Source organism: Microtus pennsylvanicus, chromosome 5, assembly GCF_037038515.1.
Source record: "Microtus pennsylvanicus isolate mMicPen1 chromosome 5, mMicPen1.hap1, whole genome shotgun sequence".
Lineage (NCBI taxonomy): Eukaryota > Metazoa > Chordata > Mammalia > Rodentia > Cricetidae > Microtus > Microtus pennsylvanicus.
In genome coordinates, this window is record NC_134583.1 from 61400852 (window position 1) to 61419081 (window position 18230).

At 47.4% G+C, this 18230-nt stretch overlaps 2 protein-coding genes across 2 annotated transcripts in view; one reads left to right on the forward strand and one right to left on the reverse strand.

Moving 5' to 3' along the window:
- Positions 1-407: 407 nt before the first annotated feature.
- On the reverse strand, positions 408-15789 carry Crym (crystallin mu). The gene is made up of 8 exons (XM_075972069.1): positions 15537-15789; positions 14836-14989; positions 12948-13010; positions 11479-11580; positions 9808-9991; positions 4415-4536; positions 3683-3767; positions 408-723 (listed from the first exon to the last, which is right to left on the reverse strand). Exons 1-8 carry the CDS (start codon positions 15704-15706, stop codon positions 659-661), a joined length of 945 nt encoding a protein of 314 aa, XP_075828184.1. The 5' UTR covers positions 15707-15789; the 3' UTR covers positions 408-658.
- Positions 15790-17686: 1897 nt separating this feature from the next.
- LOC142849640 (phospholipid-transporting ATPase ABCA3-like) overlaps positions 17687-18230 on the forward strand; it is a 100349-nt gene continuing 99805 nt past the window's right edge. The window contains exon 1 of the mRNA XM_075972070.1: positions 17687-18063. The gene's annotated coding sequence lies outside the window, so the exon portion shown is untranslated. The remainder of the gene's footprint in view (positions 18064-18230) is intronic.

The following is an 18230-nucleotide window of genomic DNA, read 5'->3' on the forward strand; positions in this document are numbered from 1 at the left end:
TTGGATGCATGTGACATTCATGGAAGAGGTAAATCTGCAGCAGCAGAAACCTGAGACTGGGAAGTGGGCAATATACTGTGAGGTTTCGTCAGGGGATGACATCATTCTGGACCTGGTTCTACAAACCTCACCCAAACCCATTGAACTGTACACCTTAAAGTTAGAAGCTGTGCTAGGGATGTAGCCTACTGGAAATGTGTTTGCCTAGCATGTGTGAGTCTCTGGGTCTGATCTCCAGAATGGTAACAGGTAACACACACACACACACACACACACACACACACAGTTTTATGGTAATTTTACTCAATTAAAATGGAGAAAATATTATTCCACCTCCTTTAAGGATGGAGTGAGCATTTGACCTCTTCATTTCCTTCCCACAGGAAGTTATCAAAGGACACACAGAAGAACTGGAAATGCTTTATTTCAGAGACATACGAAGTTAGTGAGATCAAGGTCGGGCAATGATATCACCTGTGTAACAGAAGAAAGAGCTACCTGGTTTAGCTACCCACTACAAGCATGAGTAAGGAAGTCAGCACTTACAAACAAAACTACTACAGTTCACAGGGGCCAGGCTCCCTCATTTGATCTGGACATCACGAGACAGCCTTGGAGCTGTAACATCCAGTTCAGTGCACAGCACAGCTCCTTCCTCTCACTTGCCAGATGACCAAGAATCATACACTAGTTTGGCTGCCACCAGGTCTTCCACTGCCATTCCTGTAATGGACAGAAATTTGATTCACTCTTTCTTCCCCCAGAACAACTTTGTTCAATGGAACCCTAGCCGTCTTCTGATACCTTGTGCAGGTACTGCTAAAGCCCACAGGGACAGCAATTGCTACGTGAGATGCTCTCAGACTCAGTGTACAAAGGACTGGCCAATAAAAGAAATCCTAAGCAAGAAATACCCCCATTTTATAACCTCCAAGGTCTTGTTCAGAGGCCAGCAACATTTCAATAGAAGCTTGTGATAGTTTAATCTCTTTAAGTCACATGGTCTGTTACAATGGCCCAGTTCTGCCCTTACAGTGGAAAAGCACTCATAGGTCACAGGTAAGCAAACGAGTCTGTCTATGTTCTGGTAAGGTTTTATTTATGGACACTACAACTTGAACTCGGCCCCTCCATCCCCTTCCCCTCTATATGGTTGATGACTAGGCTGATGCTCGCTGTCTTCCTCAACTCAGTTGGTCATCTTATTTGACTTTTATTTTGTTCTGAGACAGGGTCTCTCACTGAGCTGCCTGGTTCAGCTAGTCTGCTGGTCAGTGAACCCCAGGGGGATCTTCCTGTTTCTGCCTCCACAACACCAGAATTACAGGCCTATCCATGTGCTGCCATATCTGGCACTTTCCATGGGTTTTGGGGATGCCAACTCAGCTTATCCTGCTTGTGTGACAAGCATTCTCCTAAGTGACCTCATCTCCCCCAATCTCTTCCATCTTCCTTATGTGCCTGAAAGCTGTTCTCTATTTACACAATCCCAATCATTTAGAAATGTAGGCACTGTTTGTAGCTCATAGCTCATACAGCTACAGATAGTTGGCGGGGTTGGGCTACCTTGAACCATTACAAATCCTGTATCTTTAGCATCCCCCATTTGTCTTAGAAAGACTGAATATCCCTAATCCAAAAATCTGTAATCTGAAATGTTCTACAGTCTAAAACTCTCTATGATCATATTGAAATTCAAAAGTTTTTCATTTTGGGTTCAATTTTTAATATTGAGGGGATGGTGGAGCAGGGCTCAGCCAATCAACTGTCAAATCTACAAACATACTCCCCAATAGAAAAAGGATTCAATATGAAATACTTGTAGGCACAAGAATTTCAGATAAGGCATATTCAACCTGCAGTTTTAAGATATACACCTTAATTTTTGTACCCAGTATGTACAGAGAGACTCAGCATTTATCAGAAGAGAGGGTGTGTCAATACACCAGTCACTCAAGGTGGGAATACAAAACTTGCAAAAGAGTAGATTTTTGCAGTATTTGTCTCTTTAATGTGGCTAGCTAAGCCCCAGATACAACTGGATAAGCAGGGTGTCACTGGACCAGGTACTGGACTAAGTTTACTTTCATTCCTCATCTTCTAATGATAAATTTAAAAAAAATTTACCTACCTGTTAAGGCCTGGATATTAAGTGGTGGCATAGATTCTGGGTGGCCAGGGTACACATTTTATCATATGATATCACACATGCATACAATATGTTTGATCAAATCCTCTCCTTTTCTTGCCTCCAGTTTCTCCCATCTCCCCAACATTTTTCCCTCCAATATATATATAAATTAAGTACCCTTAGTACTACTTGTATGTGCATGGCAACCTCCCAAGGGCCACAACCTTGAAGTAAACTGACTCTTTAACCCCCAAGCTGCCATCATTTGCCAATAGCTTCTAAGCTAGGAATGAGACTTACTGACCTCTACTCCCCATCCAAGCTTTTGGTTGGCTTGGTCTTGTAATGGTCTTGTGCATCAGGTCACAACACTGTGTGTTCATGTGTGCAATAGTCCTGCCATGTCCAACAAATACTGTTTCACTGTAGTGGCTCCACTACTGGCCAGCATATTCTCTCTCATTCTCTCTCTCTCTCTCTCTCTCTCTCTCTCTCTCTCTCTCTCTCTCTCTCTCTCTCTTCCCCCTCTCTCTCTGTGGTGGTGGTGGTGGTGGTGGTGGTGGTGTGTGTGTGTGTTGAGATAGGGTCTCTTGATATAGTCCTGGATGTACTGGGATTTGCTATGTAGATCAGATTAGTTTTGAGCTTACAGAGATTCTCCTGCCTCTACCTCCCTAGTGTTGGAATTAAAGGTGTAAGCCGCCATGCCCAACCATCCAGAGTACTCTTAAAACTGTGGTGAATGTTAGAGTTCCTGCTGCTCAGGATGAAGAAGTATGGAAGATGTTGGGCAGTAAGCACTTTTGAGGGGCCCTGGTAGTATCCATTTACTAACCATTTATAATTAAAAAATTTTAGTGTAATGGCTGATTATTACTCCAGTTACCATAAACATCTATTTATTTAAATATGGCAGAATGAGAGAGTTTATCCAATGGCAGCCTTTTCCCTGTGAGTCCACCCTTCCTTCATTGCGTCTCCATCCATACTGGTCTATACAGTTTGGAACTCCTCATGCTTGCCCATCATTAGCATCATTTGGGAGGGGAGGGGGAAATGAAGGGTCCCAGGCTGTATATATACTCCCTATCTCAGTCTCCCTTAGGTCAGGTCTCTGTCACTTCTGGTTAGCTGTTAACAGTTCTGCTCCAGGCTCTCTTCCTCTGACGGATATCGACTTCTGAATTAATTTATGTCTAACCCAGTAAATCAGTTCACACTGGCTCTGTACAAAATTTTTTTCTAATATAGCTCACTGATGTCATAAGAACTCAAGGTGACAGATGCAAATGGCTCCGAGATGTTAGGTCACTTGCCTAAGGTCACATAGCTAGCATGCGATATAGAAGGAATCTGATCCTTGACTGCCCGAAGCCAGAGTTCATAGGCTAAACTGCACCACCCAAATATGTAAATGATTGATCCAAATGAAGGACTTTGCAACGGTTTCCTAACCACTCACCCACCGAGCTTGGTAACCCATTCACTTCTCCTTTCACTGCCTTGTGCTCTGGTTGGATTTGTGCCCAGGGAGCAGTTTGTGGGGCTTACCCAAAGACTTGAACACCGTGGTCTTCTCACAGAGTGCAGGCTTCGCTCCTGACACCACTTCTCCGAGCTCAGCAAAGATGTCAGCCTGTGAAACGAATGCATACTACCTAGGACTGAGGCACCAGCCCACGCAGGGCTGGCTTCTGCGGTCAGTGCAGGCTATTCCTGAACTGGAGAGAATAAAAAGTGCTTTTTAAAAAGACCATCTGTGAACTGGATGGTGTTAGGAAGCCTCGGCCCTCTGATAACCTTTTGGGGGGGCAGCACCTGTGTTCTTCATTCCATGGACACAGATCACTGTGTCTGGGTAGCTGCCTGCCAGGTCCCTGTCTGTGAAGAAACTGATGTGCGATTGCCTGACCTTGTACTTCGGCAGCCTCTTGTTGCTTACCTAGCCCAATTATAAGTGGGCATGGGCAGTCAGGGAAACATAATCTTATCGTGCTGTCATGTCGGAAAGGTTTCCAGGCTACAACAGACTTCCCATCCCACTGCCTTATTGCACAGCAAACTGGGGGAAAAAATCAACTCTTCCTCCAAGCAGAAGGACAAGAAGACACATGTCACAGCCATATGGCTATGTTTTTCTAGAAAAAGATTAAAAAGTGCTACAAGATGTTAGGATTGTATTCCTCACCAGAAGGTGAGGTGACCAAGGTCCAGAGAGGAAGACAGTGAAACCCTGGGAACCAGGCCAGGGCCAGCCAATGGTCCTGCCCGCAGGAGGCTCACCCCTGACAACAGAACATCTCCTGACTCCTTCAGCGCGGCCTCCCGGGAGTCCACATACAGCACCGCTTGCTTCATGAGCTCGTCATCCAGTTCTCGCCAGTCAGGTCTGCTGGCTCCGACAGCTACAAGATAGCAAAACAGAGTCTGAGCCCAGGAAAATCCTAGGTAGGGTACATTAATAGATAGAGTTGAGCAGAGGGCCAGTTGGGATATTTAGATTAGAATTCCTTCTCATTTCCTAGACCAAGGCCTTCCCAATCAGAAGACAGAGTACTTGTTAAATAGAACACCTACCTTTTTTCCTTATTCTTTTGGAAATTATTTGTGTGTGTTTGTGTGTGTGTGTGTACAGGTGTGTGTGTACATGCAGATGCATGTGCATATATGTGCAGATACATCTGAAGGTCAGAGGTTAAGGGTATTGTTCCACAAAACGGCTATCCACCTTGTTTTGTGAGACAGGAGCCCCTCACTGAGCTTGCTGCTTAGGGCGAGCTGGCTGGCTTGTGAGCTCTAGGGATTTTTCCATTTCTACTTCCCAGCACTGAGATTACAAGTGCACGCCTCCATGCCTGGGGGTTAAACTCAGGCCCTGCTGCTCGCCGTGAGCCCTTTCAGGGCAGAGCCATCTCCAAAGCTCTTCTTTTCTACCTCACACCCTACTTCATTTTGTAAGATTTCAGGTCACTTAGCAGCAGTCAGGTTTGGAAAAGATTTATTTCGTTATTTTAAATCTACATGTGTGTCTGGTGTGGGTATGTGTATGTACAGGTGCCCGAGGAGGTCAGGGGTCAGATGCTCTTTAGAACTGGATTTCTAGGCAGTTGTGAGCCACCCACCACGGATGGAAGGAGCTGAACTCAGGTCCTCTGCAAGGACAGTCCACACTCCTAACCTCTGAGCCATCTCTCCAGCACAGCCTTCACAGGTCAGGCAAACACTGTCCATGCTGTGTTTTCTATGTGTGTGCTATTCCTGGACCCCACGTACTCTTCAGTGTCCAAGTCCATTCATAGGGGCACGCATGGAAGCTGCGAAGAGTGAAGGGTCCTGCTACCCAGCTCATCAGTGAATCTGGGTCAGAGAGAGCCCTAGGCTTTCACTCAAGAACCTCCTCTTGCTGGGAGTGACAGCTAACTGCAGAAACCACACAATAGAGAACCACCGCTTCTTCTCATCAGTTGGTGTGCTCCCCAGTCATCCCTGTTCCTCACCTGAAACTGTTTTCTTCTGTAGTCACGACAGAGAGCCCAGTGTTAAGCCCACAAAGAAGCCATAACAAAAAGACAATGGGGAGGGCTGTAACTAAAGTTCAGCGGCACAGCACCTGCCCCACCCCACCCCGCCTGTGTGAGCCCCGAAACTCAACCCACAGTACTGCCAGAAGGGGGAGATAAAAAGGAAACCTGGACTTTAGATTGCCCTAGCAAAACCAAAACTGATTGATGACGGGCAAATGACCTAGTGGGTAAAGTACATATCATGCACACGTGACCATCGAAATTGAAATCTCCAGAATCTGCAGAAAGCTGAATGCCATAGTGCACATCTGGAATCCCAGTGGGCCTGTGTAAGGAAACAGGTGAACCCCTGGAGCCCCCTGGGGCAGTTAGCTTGGAGAACACATAGGTAAACAACAAGAGATGCTTTCTCAAACAAAGTGGGAGACAGAATCCATAGCCGAACTTGCCCTCTGACTTCCATGTTTGTGTAGTGGCATGCTCGTGTGCACGCACACTTTTTAAAAGAACAGGAAGAGGAGGATAAGGAGGATCAAAAGGAGGAGCGGAGAGGAGGAAGAAAAAAAAAAACCCAAGCTAACTAAACACCTCACAAACTGGCTATTAGGTCTTGATCATTGGCCTTGTCCCCCTGCAGAAATTGGGGCAATGAATCCAGTGTATCACATCTCCTGTTACAAGGACATAGGATAATGCACAGGCTGCAACGAAAAGCCTGCGGAGTCAGGAGGAAATGAGCAGGAGCAAAGCCAAGAGAGGGACGGAAATGTTGCATTCCTGGCCACACGGAAGTGAGTGTGTTCTTCTCCAGGGGTCTGTCCTTATCCAGCCCCAGCTAACGGCTACTCCATATGAGTGCATAGCTACTGTTACCAGACTGCCCTCCATCCCCACTGTGTGTGAAGAGCAGCAGGAAATCTATTTGCATACGTTATTTCTTGATTTCTCCATAGTCCAAGCAAAGCTGTCTGCTGTCTGGAGCCAGCACCAGGGTAGCAAGCTAGTCTTTGAAAATATGGTAAAGTTTTAGCCAAATCCAAAGCAGCATTTATATGCTTTCTTGAATTGTTTTCCATTTCCTCGTGTGTTCTCTTTCCTGTCACTCTGAGCTCTGATTTCCAGAGAGCTCATCTTCAAGACTGTAGGAGGGGGAGTCTACAGAACAAAAGTACTCACTAATGAAGCTTGTAAATAAATCATAAGGTGGTGGGAAAAGCTTCCAGTGTCTGAGGCTACTCCCGTCCCTGCTTTTTACAGACAGCCACTGCCTCCAGCAGGATGAATTCTCAAAGGGCCATGTGAGGCCACTCTGGTGGATGTAAATGCTCCAAACCACAAGCCATGAGTCTGACCCAGATCGGCACTTGGCCTTGCTTCAGTGGGGCTAGAAAGAGTGAAGATCTTGGAACCCTTGCTGATGGAATGAATGGGATGTGGGCCCTAGGAGGAAAGAAGTGTGCTATGGGGGAGGTTAGAGCCAGGCCTGCCCTTTAGCAGAGCTATAAACAACTAGAATCTATCCTTGGAATTCCACTGTTATCACCGGGACTTTAATGAAGCGTATTTGAGGCTAAGTGAACACATAAAGACATTTTATCCTTAGGTCAAGGGAAGACAAAAAGAAGTATCTTGACTCTATATCAGGCCATCCCCTTCAAGAAATATATAGATATAGAAATAGCTAGCTAGCTAGATATTAGATAGATATATGATAGACAGACAGAGAATGAGTATAAAGGACTCATTGTAGCTGGTTTTGGTGGTGGTGGAAGGTCCTTAGGAACTGAGAGTAACCTAGGTCCTCTGTCTCTAGCATGTGGGACTGAATCCTGTTACCACACCAGCCTGGAAAAGCACCTTTGAGACTAGATGAGGTTATAGCCCAGCGAACACAGATTTCATCATTTTGAGACTTTAAGCAGAGCACCAGCCTAGCCTTGAGCGGATTCTCACTGTTTAGTATTAAGTTTGAAAAACAGAACAAAAACCAAATCAGTCAGCTGCAGCTTCAGTTCTGCCCTGGAGAATACATTTCAAGACCTGTACCTCTGGATATCTCAAGTCCTTCCAGACAGTTTGATCCCAAGAGACACACCTAGATCCACCTTTTACCTGCCAACTAAGCCATCTCTTGGATGGACCTATATCCTGGCATCATTCTCCTGCAGACTGAGACCTTGACTTCAGTTTGACCTAGTCTTCTAATTGTTGTGTTCACTCCCCTCAGGGCCTTGCTTGTAATCTTCTGTCTGGTTGGAGCATCCTGTCTTTAGCCTTTGACGTGACTTGCTCTTTCTTATCATTTGGGTTACAGCCTCAAGTCACCTCCCCAGGCGGCTCTTCCAGTAAGTAGATCAGAAGGATCTGCCTCAACTTCCCCCTTCTGCTTCCACTGCCAGGCTCTTCCAGTGTCCTGTTTGCGGCGCAGGCTCCTCACAAGCAGAATAAAGCCAAGAGGAAAGCCTTGACCTCGGATGCTCTGTTTACTGTGGCATCCCCCAGCAGCTCGAACCATGGCTGGTGTGTGGAGGCAGTAAACATTTATGAATGGACACAGAATCTTTTGGTTTGACTCCTGCCTGCTCATCCACCTATGTGTGCAGCGCTCTCAGCTTCTGAGATGACAGCATGCTCTTGTCATTTCATGGCGGAGCACTGCTACTATCCTCAATCCTTGGCCGCTCTTGTCTGCCAGGCAATTGAAGCCAGACTTCTCATTGGAAGATAATGTTAAGTGCTATTCCGAAGTCTGGGCTCTGAGGACAGCCTACCTCAGTTCAAACCCAACTTTGCCTCCAAGAATCTCTGACTCTTGAAAGTTACTTAATGTCTCCTTGCCTTGGCTTATCCTCCTATAAACTAGGGGTTATAATAACTATTGTTTCTTATCTTAAAATGTTGTTGTAAGGGGTAAGTGACTATATATAACATATATACATTACATATATAACATATGTGTATTATATATACATATAAATTATGTATCAGAGAGGGTTGTGGAGATATATCAAACAGTAAAGTACTTGTTATGGAATTATGTACCCAACATCCAAGTAAAAACTGGGGTCATGGCTATGCATATCTGTGACATTGTGGGATGGGTGGGCAGGAGACAGAATCAGGTGGTTCCTGGAGTTCTCCAGCCAGCAATCTAGCTAACTAGTGAGTGTCGGATGCTGTGAGAGACCTACCTCAAAAACAAGATGGAAGACATCCAGTGTCAGCCCACACATAACTACAAACATTTATGGCTACACATGCACATGCACACACACATGCACATGCACACACACATGCACATGCACACACACATGCACAGAATTCAGGACAGCATCTACGATCGCTAAGTATTTTATGTAGCCCATTTCTTACAATGATCTCTAAGGTTATTTGAAGATCTTCAGAGGCCCCAAGTGTCCTTAAGTTGAGAATCCTCACCCCACCTCCTGTTCCATAGATTAAAAACACCCATATGTCATATTAAATCCTTCCTGAGCTGTAATTATTTTTGGAAACTGTTTATAGTTCAACACGTTAAGAACAAACTATTCAGGCCAGAGCGGTGAAGCAGGCCTGCCATGCACGTCCTGGGAGGCACAGGAGGGAAGGTCACAAGTTCAAGGCCCACACAGAGGAACTTGGTCTCAAAAAACCGTTCCAAACACAGCAAAATGAAACACTGTTTGTCCCCAAGACTTGAAAGTTGTCACATAAAAGAATGAAGTTGTAGCTGACCATTTGTGGCAATATTCCATTCCACAAGACATTAGTGAAATATTCACCAGTTTTACATTTAATTTTCTTTTCACACTTTGAGAGGCAGTTTTTCAGGCCTTTGGCTTTTTGAAACAGGTTGTCTGTAAGTAGCCCAGGCTAGCCTTCAATTCTCCATCTTCCTGCCTGCACTTCAGGATGGGCTCATTCATTTCTGATACCCTTAAAAAAGCAGGTACAGAGAGGAATGGGGATAAACACCTGTAATCTAAGCACTCAGAAGGCTGGGGCAGGAGGATATCAAGTTTAAAGTTAGTCAAGATGTATAGCGAGACCCTGACTCCAAGAAAAAAAAATCAAACCAAAGTATTTGGGCATTCTGTTTGATGGAGAAAGCACTTTGGACCCAGTCTGCGAGCATGAAGCCTCTCTACTCACCATTGATGTGAGCTCCAGGCTTCACCCATTCACCAAATAAAATGGGCTCTGTTGCCATGGTGACCGTGATGATGACATCAGCACCCGTCACAGCCTCCTGCACCGATGAACAGACCCGAACATCTCCTTGCACTGTGCTTGCAAACTTCTCTGCATTTTCCCTAGTGCGGTTCCACATTCTCACCTTAGAGTGGGTAACAGAAAGGGACACTGGTGTGTTTCTTCACTGCTAATGCCACGCCAGCCCACACTGCTCTGAGATGGTGACAGCGGTGTCTTAAAGAATGAACATTTCATCAAGGTCACAGCATTAATCCGAACAGGTATCTGCTCAGCCAAATGGAAACGGCCTCTCCTTTAGAGAAAGTGGACACTTTCCAGTTTCAGGACAGGACACTGATGGCTCAATGATTACAGGGAAGGGTCTGGAACCACGCAGGCTTGGCATGCACTACAACTCCTTCTTTATATTATTCCTGCAATGAGTTTTCCCTCATTCAGCCTCAGCCCACATCTGTGAGATGGAAATGACAACCGGGCAAAGACAGTGTGGAACTTAGTCTGAATTTGGAGGTCTGGATCAAGGTTTCCGCAGATACAGGACTCACGAAAAGACTGCTTTGTCATGGAAGAACTCCATCAATGAAGTATAGAGGAGGATTGAAAAGCAAACATTTTTAGGTGAATGGTGTAGCTGATAAAAAGAAAAATTGTCAAAGTCACGAAATCCTGTAAGGTGCTAGGGTGGGGGTTGACAGGGGCTGGCAACCTTGAGAGCTGAGCTGTTGTGAGTTTACTGACATTTGATGTTTGGCTCAGAGACTGAGAGCCTTTAACTAAAAATAAGGCCCAAAGACTCTCTCATCGGGAGGCACGGTAAATAGAAAAACAAGCTGTACATGTAAGCTCATCAAGCCAGGCAAAGGGGTCAACATACCCAGTGGTAAGTCACTGGCCAGCTGTGCCATCTTTTCTGATTGGAAATGGTGCAAATATTACACAAAACTTAGATAATCTGCAGCAGTGATGTGGGAACCATTGATGAAAGCACAGGATACACAACTGTGTGCAGCCAACAAGGTTAAAGCTCCTGTAAGGTGTGGGTGAGAGCAGCCCAGAAGCTACTTGCCTGTCTGTGAAAACAGCTAAATGGCTTTTTCTTTTTTTCTTCTTCTTCTTCTCAGTCTTTATTTCTCAAGACAGCAGTATTATTTTTATCATAAAAATGCATACTTTACATTGCTTCCACCTCTCTCACAGGCATACATTAAAATGGAAAAAAAATGCATCATTAAACATTTCCTGAGAAGCGAGGCCACGGCAGGGCAGCAGGGGGAAGGTGGCAAGATCTGCGGATGGCAGCAGAAGGCGGCTGTGCCCTCTGCTTACCAGGCCTTGCCCTGATTCTTAATTCACAGCCCGAAATTCTTAAAGCCTCCCAGTAAGAGAAGCACGGGGAGGGGCTGGAAGTGCAGCTGATCCCCGAGGTGTCAGAGAATCACTTGGGTGGCTGGTGGCACTCCCAGGTGTGGGTCCTGTGAGCCACGAGCCTGAGAAGAGGTGCTCAGGCTGCGTGGGGAAGACGTAAAGGTGAGGGTGATCTACACTGGACTCGCCCACTGTTTGCCCATGTCCCGTCTTCCCCCCTCCCCAAGCTCCACCCTTACTCACCTCCTTGAAGGAGAACTGTTCTGTGAAGATCTCATAATGACTATATGCCTGGACTCCAGCCCCAAGGATGCACAGCACCTCGCTGTCTTGGGGTTTCAAAAACTGAGAGGAAACAGAGTAGCAAAGGTCAGTGGGTGAGAACATCAGGTGTTTGAGGCTTCAGCCACCCTCAAAAGCTGGTGGGCACCATGGAGATGCCACTTTGTTTCCATTTACCCTCTGTAGAGAGGGGCAGGAAGGAGGGAGCCTTCACCGAGTGTCTACTGTGTGCCAGTACTCAAGTCTCCTGATCTCATTTGGTCTGGACAAAAACCCTATGGGATGAACACTCCGTGTGTGTGTGTGTGTGTGTGTGTGTGTGTGTGCGTACGTGTGTGTGTGTGTACGTGTGCATGTGTGCACATGCCTGTGGTGGACAGAGGCCAACCTTAGGTGTTGTTTCTAAATAATCTAAACACCTGATCTGCCATGCCAACGCTCTCCTGGGTCATGGCACTTCTGCTATGCATAGGAAAACCAGCATCCCACACCCTTGTCCTTCTTAAATTAATGAAAAAAAAATCCAGATTCCAATTATTCCCCCAGAATCCCATTTTCCTCGACAGTCTTTTGAGATATGGTCTCATTATGTAGTCCAGGTTGTCCTTGTGGCGATCCTCCTGCCTCATCCCCAACTGCTGGGACTGTAGCTGTACACTGTCCTCCCAGGTTAACATCCTAGTCTAAACTTCTGTGTTTAAAGCGATACCCTCCACAAACCCTCCCCCTTTCTCATGGGGTGTCACTATCACATTTACTTGACCTTCTGCCTGGTGTGGTCCTGCAGTGCCTCACTCACTGACTTCAGTCCTCTCTCAAACGACACCCTGCCAGGGAGGTCACTTCTGAATTGCTTGGAGCATCATCTTTTTACTCAGAAACAGCGGTGTGTACCTGTCGACCTAGCTATGGGGGAGGCTGAGGCAAGTGAACCACCTGAGCCTAAATATTCAAGTCCAGCATGGTCAACATAGTAAGGGCCTCATTTCAAAAAATAAAAAGTCATTTCCACTCCAATATTTTTAACTTCGCTTCATTTCGTCTCCCTGACATACACTATGGGTTTTGAAGGGTATTATTTTTTCAGCAAACTCTAAACATACTGGCAATTATTCACTAATTAATAAAAAAATTATGAAATAGTTAAACATGCAGTAACATTTATTAATAATTAGTATATAATACATTAAAGAGCCATTTAATTTTTTAAAAAGTCAAATCAGTTTCCACTTTAGCTTTTGAGACAGGAGAACGGGGAACTGTGCGTGGAAGGTGTTTGGGACTGTGTGGCACACATTCAATAGCTTTGTGAATTACTGTGCGCACGCAATAACCCATGTTTGGTACACGGAGTCCCAGTCATGAACAAAGTTAGACAGTATGTTCCACATTCCTCCCCTCTGCCAGCACAGTGTAGCCACTGGCCTTACCTTCGTGGCGATGGCAGACACAGCTGCTGTTCTCTTTGCAGTTATGACATTCCCATCCATGACCTTGGAGGAAGAAAAGACAGTGAGGAAGGTGCCGTCTGAAACCCCAGAGGAGCAGCTCTGAACTGCAGTGAATGGGGGGGGGGTGCTTAGGGCCACGCTCAGATCTGTTCCCTCCCCTTAGGAGGGCTTTGAACACTAATCTCTACTGACTGGACTCTTCACCTGTAAAATCAAGGAGGGTGCCAACAGCGCAGAGGGCACCGAGAGTGCTAAAGACATCTGTGCTCAGGGAAGCCACTGCGCACACTGCACATCACCCTTTTGGTTTCCTTGCCCCAGGATTCTCAGATCTCCAAGCTGAGCGGAAACTTCAGGGGTCTGATTGTCACTTCACATGGCAGGAGCTTTGCAAAGGCACTGTTCCCAGAGTCAACCTTCAGATTGACTCGGGCTGACTCAGTTGTCAAGGTCTTGGGGCCCTTTCCTGGCACAAGGAAAGCCAAGGAAATGAAGTCCCTAGGGATGGGATCAAGCTACCCTTGGTTTCCAAGGCTCCCCAGGAGGTCCTGATGCCCAGGGAGGGGTGAGCATTTTGCCTGGCTGACAATAACTGCCACCCTTTCACTCATCTTGGCTGACTCTCAAAAGACAAGTGTTATTATTTGTTACTATTCTCATTTTACAGGCAAGAAGCTGAATCCTGGAGCTACAGAACATTCAGCAAAGCCCCAAAGTCCTGCCATCTAGTGCAAAAAAGTGGAAGTCCCAGAAGTGGGGATTCATTGTCATCATTGTCCTAGGTAGCATAGATGCTGTTGCCACTGGGTGAGCGCAGGTTGGGAAGGAAGAGCTAGATACTCATCCCTAGTCGGAGTCTGGGAAGACTCCTTCAGGATTCATACACTCAGAGGGAAAGAAAGGGGGTTTGAGAGCCCGCTGAGAGCCCTCTAAGAGTTAAGGGTATCACACCAGCATCCGTCAGATGGGGTCAAAGAATGACCTTAACTTACGAGCTGTGTGACATCAAGTCTAGGATCTCTACTGACCTCAACAAAAATGAAAGGGGAAGCAGCAGGCTGAGGCAGGAAGATCACGTATGTGAGGCTGGCCTGGGACACAAAGCAGACAGACAGACAGACAGACAATGCATAGAACCTAGGCTAGGACTGGATACACCAATGACTTAGACGATAGAGGTTGAAGTCCAGCCTTGCTTAGTAGGGGGAAAGTTGAGCAGTACTGCTGGCACTCACTCCTAGTCTCTGAAGTGGGGGGAAGAATATTATGTACTTCTTGGGTGGTTTTAATTATACAGGTAATGAGCTTAGAACCCTGCATACACACACACACACACACACACACACACACACACACACACACACACACACACATATATATACATACACACACATATATCCCTCTGTCTCTCTCTCTCACACACATACACACAAATCACTCGGTAAATGTGAGCTCCTGCTTTTTTCCCACCTCGCTAGATGCTCAAAACAGATATCAGGAAGACAACTAACAGCCTGGGGGATAGTCTTCTGCTCCATGGGTGGGCGGGGGGGGGGGGGACTCGATGAATAAATGTCTCTTTGGCTACTACTTTAGTTCAAGCTATGCGGTTGGTGTGTCTGTCTGCACGGGAACAGAAGCAGGAATAACAGGATTGTCATTCCCATAGCCACATGTTTGTAAGCCACTGTGGGCTCAAAGTGGTCTTAGAAACAGATGCTGTACAGGTCTCATGCTGACGTCTCATGCTGGTCACTCGTGATCGTATGTCACTTCTCATGGCTTAATTCTGGGCCCAAGGAACACTCTCTACTCCAGGAGGGACTTGCTCTCCCTGCTCTGTCCCAAGGGAGAAGAGGTTGCTTACCGCCAACAGGGAGCCATTGCTGGGCTCAAAGAGAAGCACTGAAGCCTGGTGGGAGGGGACGGTGGATGAGTTGCTGTGGCCCTCGTAGAAGGTGACTAACTTGGTGGTGAGTGCATCCTCAGTTGCACTGTAGGCTGGCATGACTCCCAGGAAGCTGAGAGAGAGAGAGAGAGAGAGAGAGAGAGAGAGAGAGAGAGAGAGAGAGAGAGAGAGGAGTTGTAACTCCTTCCAGTCTATGCTATGTGTTCCGTGAAGTCCCATTCATCTTCAGTCCTCCATCCCTGCTGCTCCGCTGGCACGCCGCTCCCTGTGCCCTCATTCCTCTGCCCTTCTCTGGGGCAGGACTCATAGCCTGGCTTTGGACCAGAAAGCCATCACAGCCCTGCCACTTCTCAGCTGTGCAAGCGTCACTAAATCACTTTACCTCTTTGGGTCTCAGTTTTCAACCAGCGGAGTGACTACCTTGGTACCTTGGTACCTCCTTCCTTGCTAACTAAGAACAGTGTTGAATTACAGCCCGTGGCCGCTGTAAAGCGCCCTCTTGGCACAGTGCCTGTGGGTAGTGCCCCTTAAGCGGCAGCTGTCATTAGCAGAGATCAAGCAAGACCTCTCCTCCCCTCTCCCACTGCTTTCCTCGGCGTTTCTCCGTCTTTTTTTCGAAACCTTTTCTCCCATCACCTTCTGGTCTCTTCTTCACTCACCCTCGGTGCTTGGCCACCGGCACCACGGTGCGCACGGGCTGCATGACTCCTCCATCCGAACCTTTAGAGAAGTTCGCCAGAGCAGTTTCCAAAGGCGGGATGAGGAGGCTGGAGCTTCGGAGATGGTCCTGCACCTCGTCCGCGCTCAGGAACGCTGGCGCCCGCCTCATCTCGCCGCCTGCCTTCCAACCTGGGCCAGGCACTCACTCCACCTTCCCGAATCCGAGCCCTAAATGAGCGCACAGCCGGCGGCGCAGCAACGACGGGCAGGCTTCCCGAGGCGGAGCATCGTCGCCCCGCCCCTCGATCCCGGCCACGCCCCCGCCACCCACCCCAATTCCTTGGGTTCCCGGGACACTTATCCCTAGATTGGAATCAAGGCTGCAGGCTGGAGGGGTAATTCTTGTTCCCACTCCTGTAATTAGGCATCGCCGCAGCCCTGGGCACGCTGTGTGTGTGGAGAGGACTTTGGGTTTCCACCTTGTCACTCAACATCAGATCCACTGGGGCTGGTATTGTGAGAAAGATAGGAAAGATAACAGGGTGCTCGCTCTTAGTGCTTGCTTTGGTGAAAAAGGGCTTGGAGGGTTATGCCATACTTTTAATTCCGTCTCCTTCTGGAGTTTCTTCTGTTCCCAGTCTCTCTCCCACAACCAACTCTAGACACTAGCTGTCATTTTAAACGTACAGCTGACTCGACTCAGGTTAAACACAACAACCTTCACCTTGAAGTCTCGGACCAAGGTAATGAATTCAGTCACATAAAGAGCCAAATACAGTTTGTTTTTCTGCAAGTTCATGTTGTATTTGAAGAACAGACAATATACATAAAATGCAAGGAAACCAGCCTTGACCAGCGGTGCAGGAAGTGCTTTCGGGAATCCAGAGGGACTATTCTAACCCAGAGAGGCAAGGTGTCAGGAAGGAGCAAAGAAAACGAGAGTTCGAAAGAATAAGAGCAGCAGCAGCCGCTTATCTCATTTGACTACACCAACTACGGCTGAGGCGTGGAGGTACTGTTGTTAGCCTTACTAGTGTAGGTTCTGGGATCTGTTCAAGGTATCCACCAAGTAAGCAGCAGTTGGGCTTCTTTTGGAGTGTGTATGTGTGTATGTGTACATGCCCGTTTGTGTCTGTCTGTGTGTGTAAGCCGCCACCATGCATGAGTGCATGGGTGTTATGAACGGAACCCCGGCCCACTGGAAGAGCAGTAAGAGCCCTTAACAGCAGCGTCGTCTCTCCTGTTCCTTGTTTTGTTTTGCTTTGAAACAGCATCTTGCCTAGGCTAGACTGGCTTCAAAATCCCTCTGTAGCCAAGACTGGCCTTGAACTCCTGATGCTTCTGCCTCCACTTCCCAGGTGCTAGGACAGCAGGTGTGCAGCCAGAGCCAGCTTTAATTTTTATTATTAAAACAATACAACTGTTATTGAGTGTAGTAATGGCTTGGAGAGAAAGGCTATTAATAAACTCACTAGTAATGTAGGAGAAGCTGCTGTGTCTTTTCCCTGCCCCCTCCTGAGACCTTGTCTCTGCCTGGGGAAATTCTCTGCTGACCATCTACAGCCCTAGGAAGGCGTGGGTCGCTTGCCCCTCCCTAGACTGCTGCCAACACTCTAAAAGTTACAGCAGGGTAGAGTGGTCCCCGGGCTGCAGCAATACTGACTCAACAAAATTTATTGGACACACTCAGTAAATAACAGTCAATACTCAAGAAATATTAAAATAAAACAATAAAGTAAAAAATAGCTAAAGGAGAACAACGATAAACAAAATATTTAAAAAATTAAATAGAAGTTAGAATAACGGAGTTTCTCTTTTGCTTTGGACTCTAGGACAGCTCCTTCAAAAAGACTGAAAATATTATATGGAAGTATTTATCCGGGCTTCTGAGTTCTGCCGTCGCCTCAACCGTCTTGCTGGCTTTACTACGAGTCTCAGGTTGTGGACCACCGAGCGCGCGGAACTCAGCCGGGTGGAAAAGGTTCCAGGGCGCACGCGTGGGCGACACCCAGGCGGCTCCTTCCGGCGCGGGCCCCGGCGCCCCTTGCGCGTTCCCGTCCGTCTCGACCCGTCCGCGCCGCCAGGCGGTTGGCTGGAGCGTTGAGAGGAGGAGCCGTGCCCGGGCGACGCGCGTCCCCTCGTGGCCGTGGAGGTGGCTGTTGTGGGGTCTGAGAGGTGCGTGTCATGGACCTGTTCTGCTGCCGCCCTTAGACGCCCCAGGAGTTCAGCGTGGGTCTCTCCACACCCGCCTGTAGGGATTGAGGAACGAATATCATTGTGTATGTGTGTGTTGCCCGCCTAAAAGAAAGGAGCGACTGTCGGCCTGTGCATGCGGTGGCCACATCCATCTCCAAGGAGTTTGAGACAAGACACTTCTAAAGGCAGAAGTGCGTCGTGCTGGTTTTGAAACAGAGCCTGGCTCTGGCCGGGGTTTGTTGCAGGTTTTCACTGCGGTTCAGTAGAGGAAGACTGTCGGGCAAGATGTCCGGGTGACTTCCCTAGCGAGCAGCAGTGAGTGGAGCAACTGTAAGTAATCCACACATTCTGGAGGTTGAGGCAGGAGAATAGCAAGTATGAGGACAAACAGGGTTACAAAGCGAGACCCTATCTCAAAAGGAAAGCGAAAGGACCCTTCGGCTGTCTTGGGGAAAGTTTTATGATAAACACGTGTGCAATGCGTGTGGCAAAGGCTT

Excerpts from the sequence above, each read along its gene's own strand:
- Crym (XM_075972069.1), bottom strand. The coding sequence starts at position 15,706 with ATGAGGCGGGCGCCAGCGTTCCTGAGCGCGGACGAGGTGCAGGACCAT. Across the intron at positions 11,581-12,947 it reads TGTCTGCCATCGCCACGAAG|TTTTTGAAACCCCAAGACAG; the intron begins GTAAGGCCAGTG and ends GTTTCCTCTCAG. Across the intron at positions 9,992-11,478 it reads AACAGTTCTCCTTCAAGGAG|GTGAGAATGTGGAACCGCAC; the intron begins GTGAGTAAGGGT and ends ACCCACTCTAAG.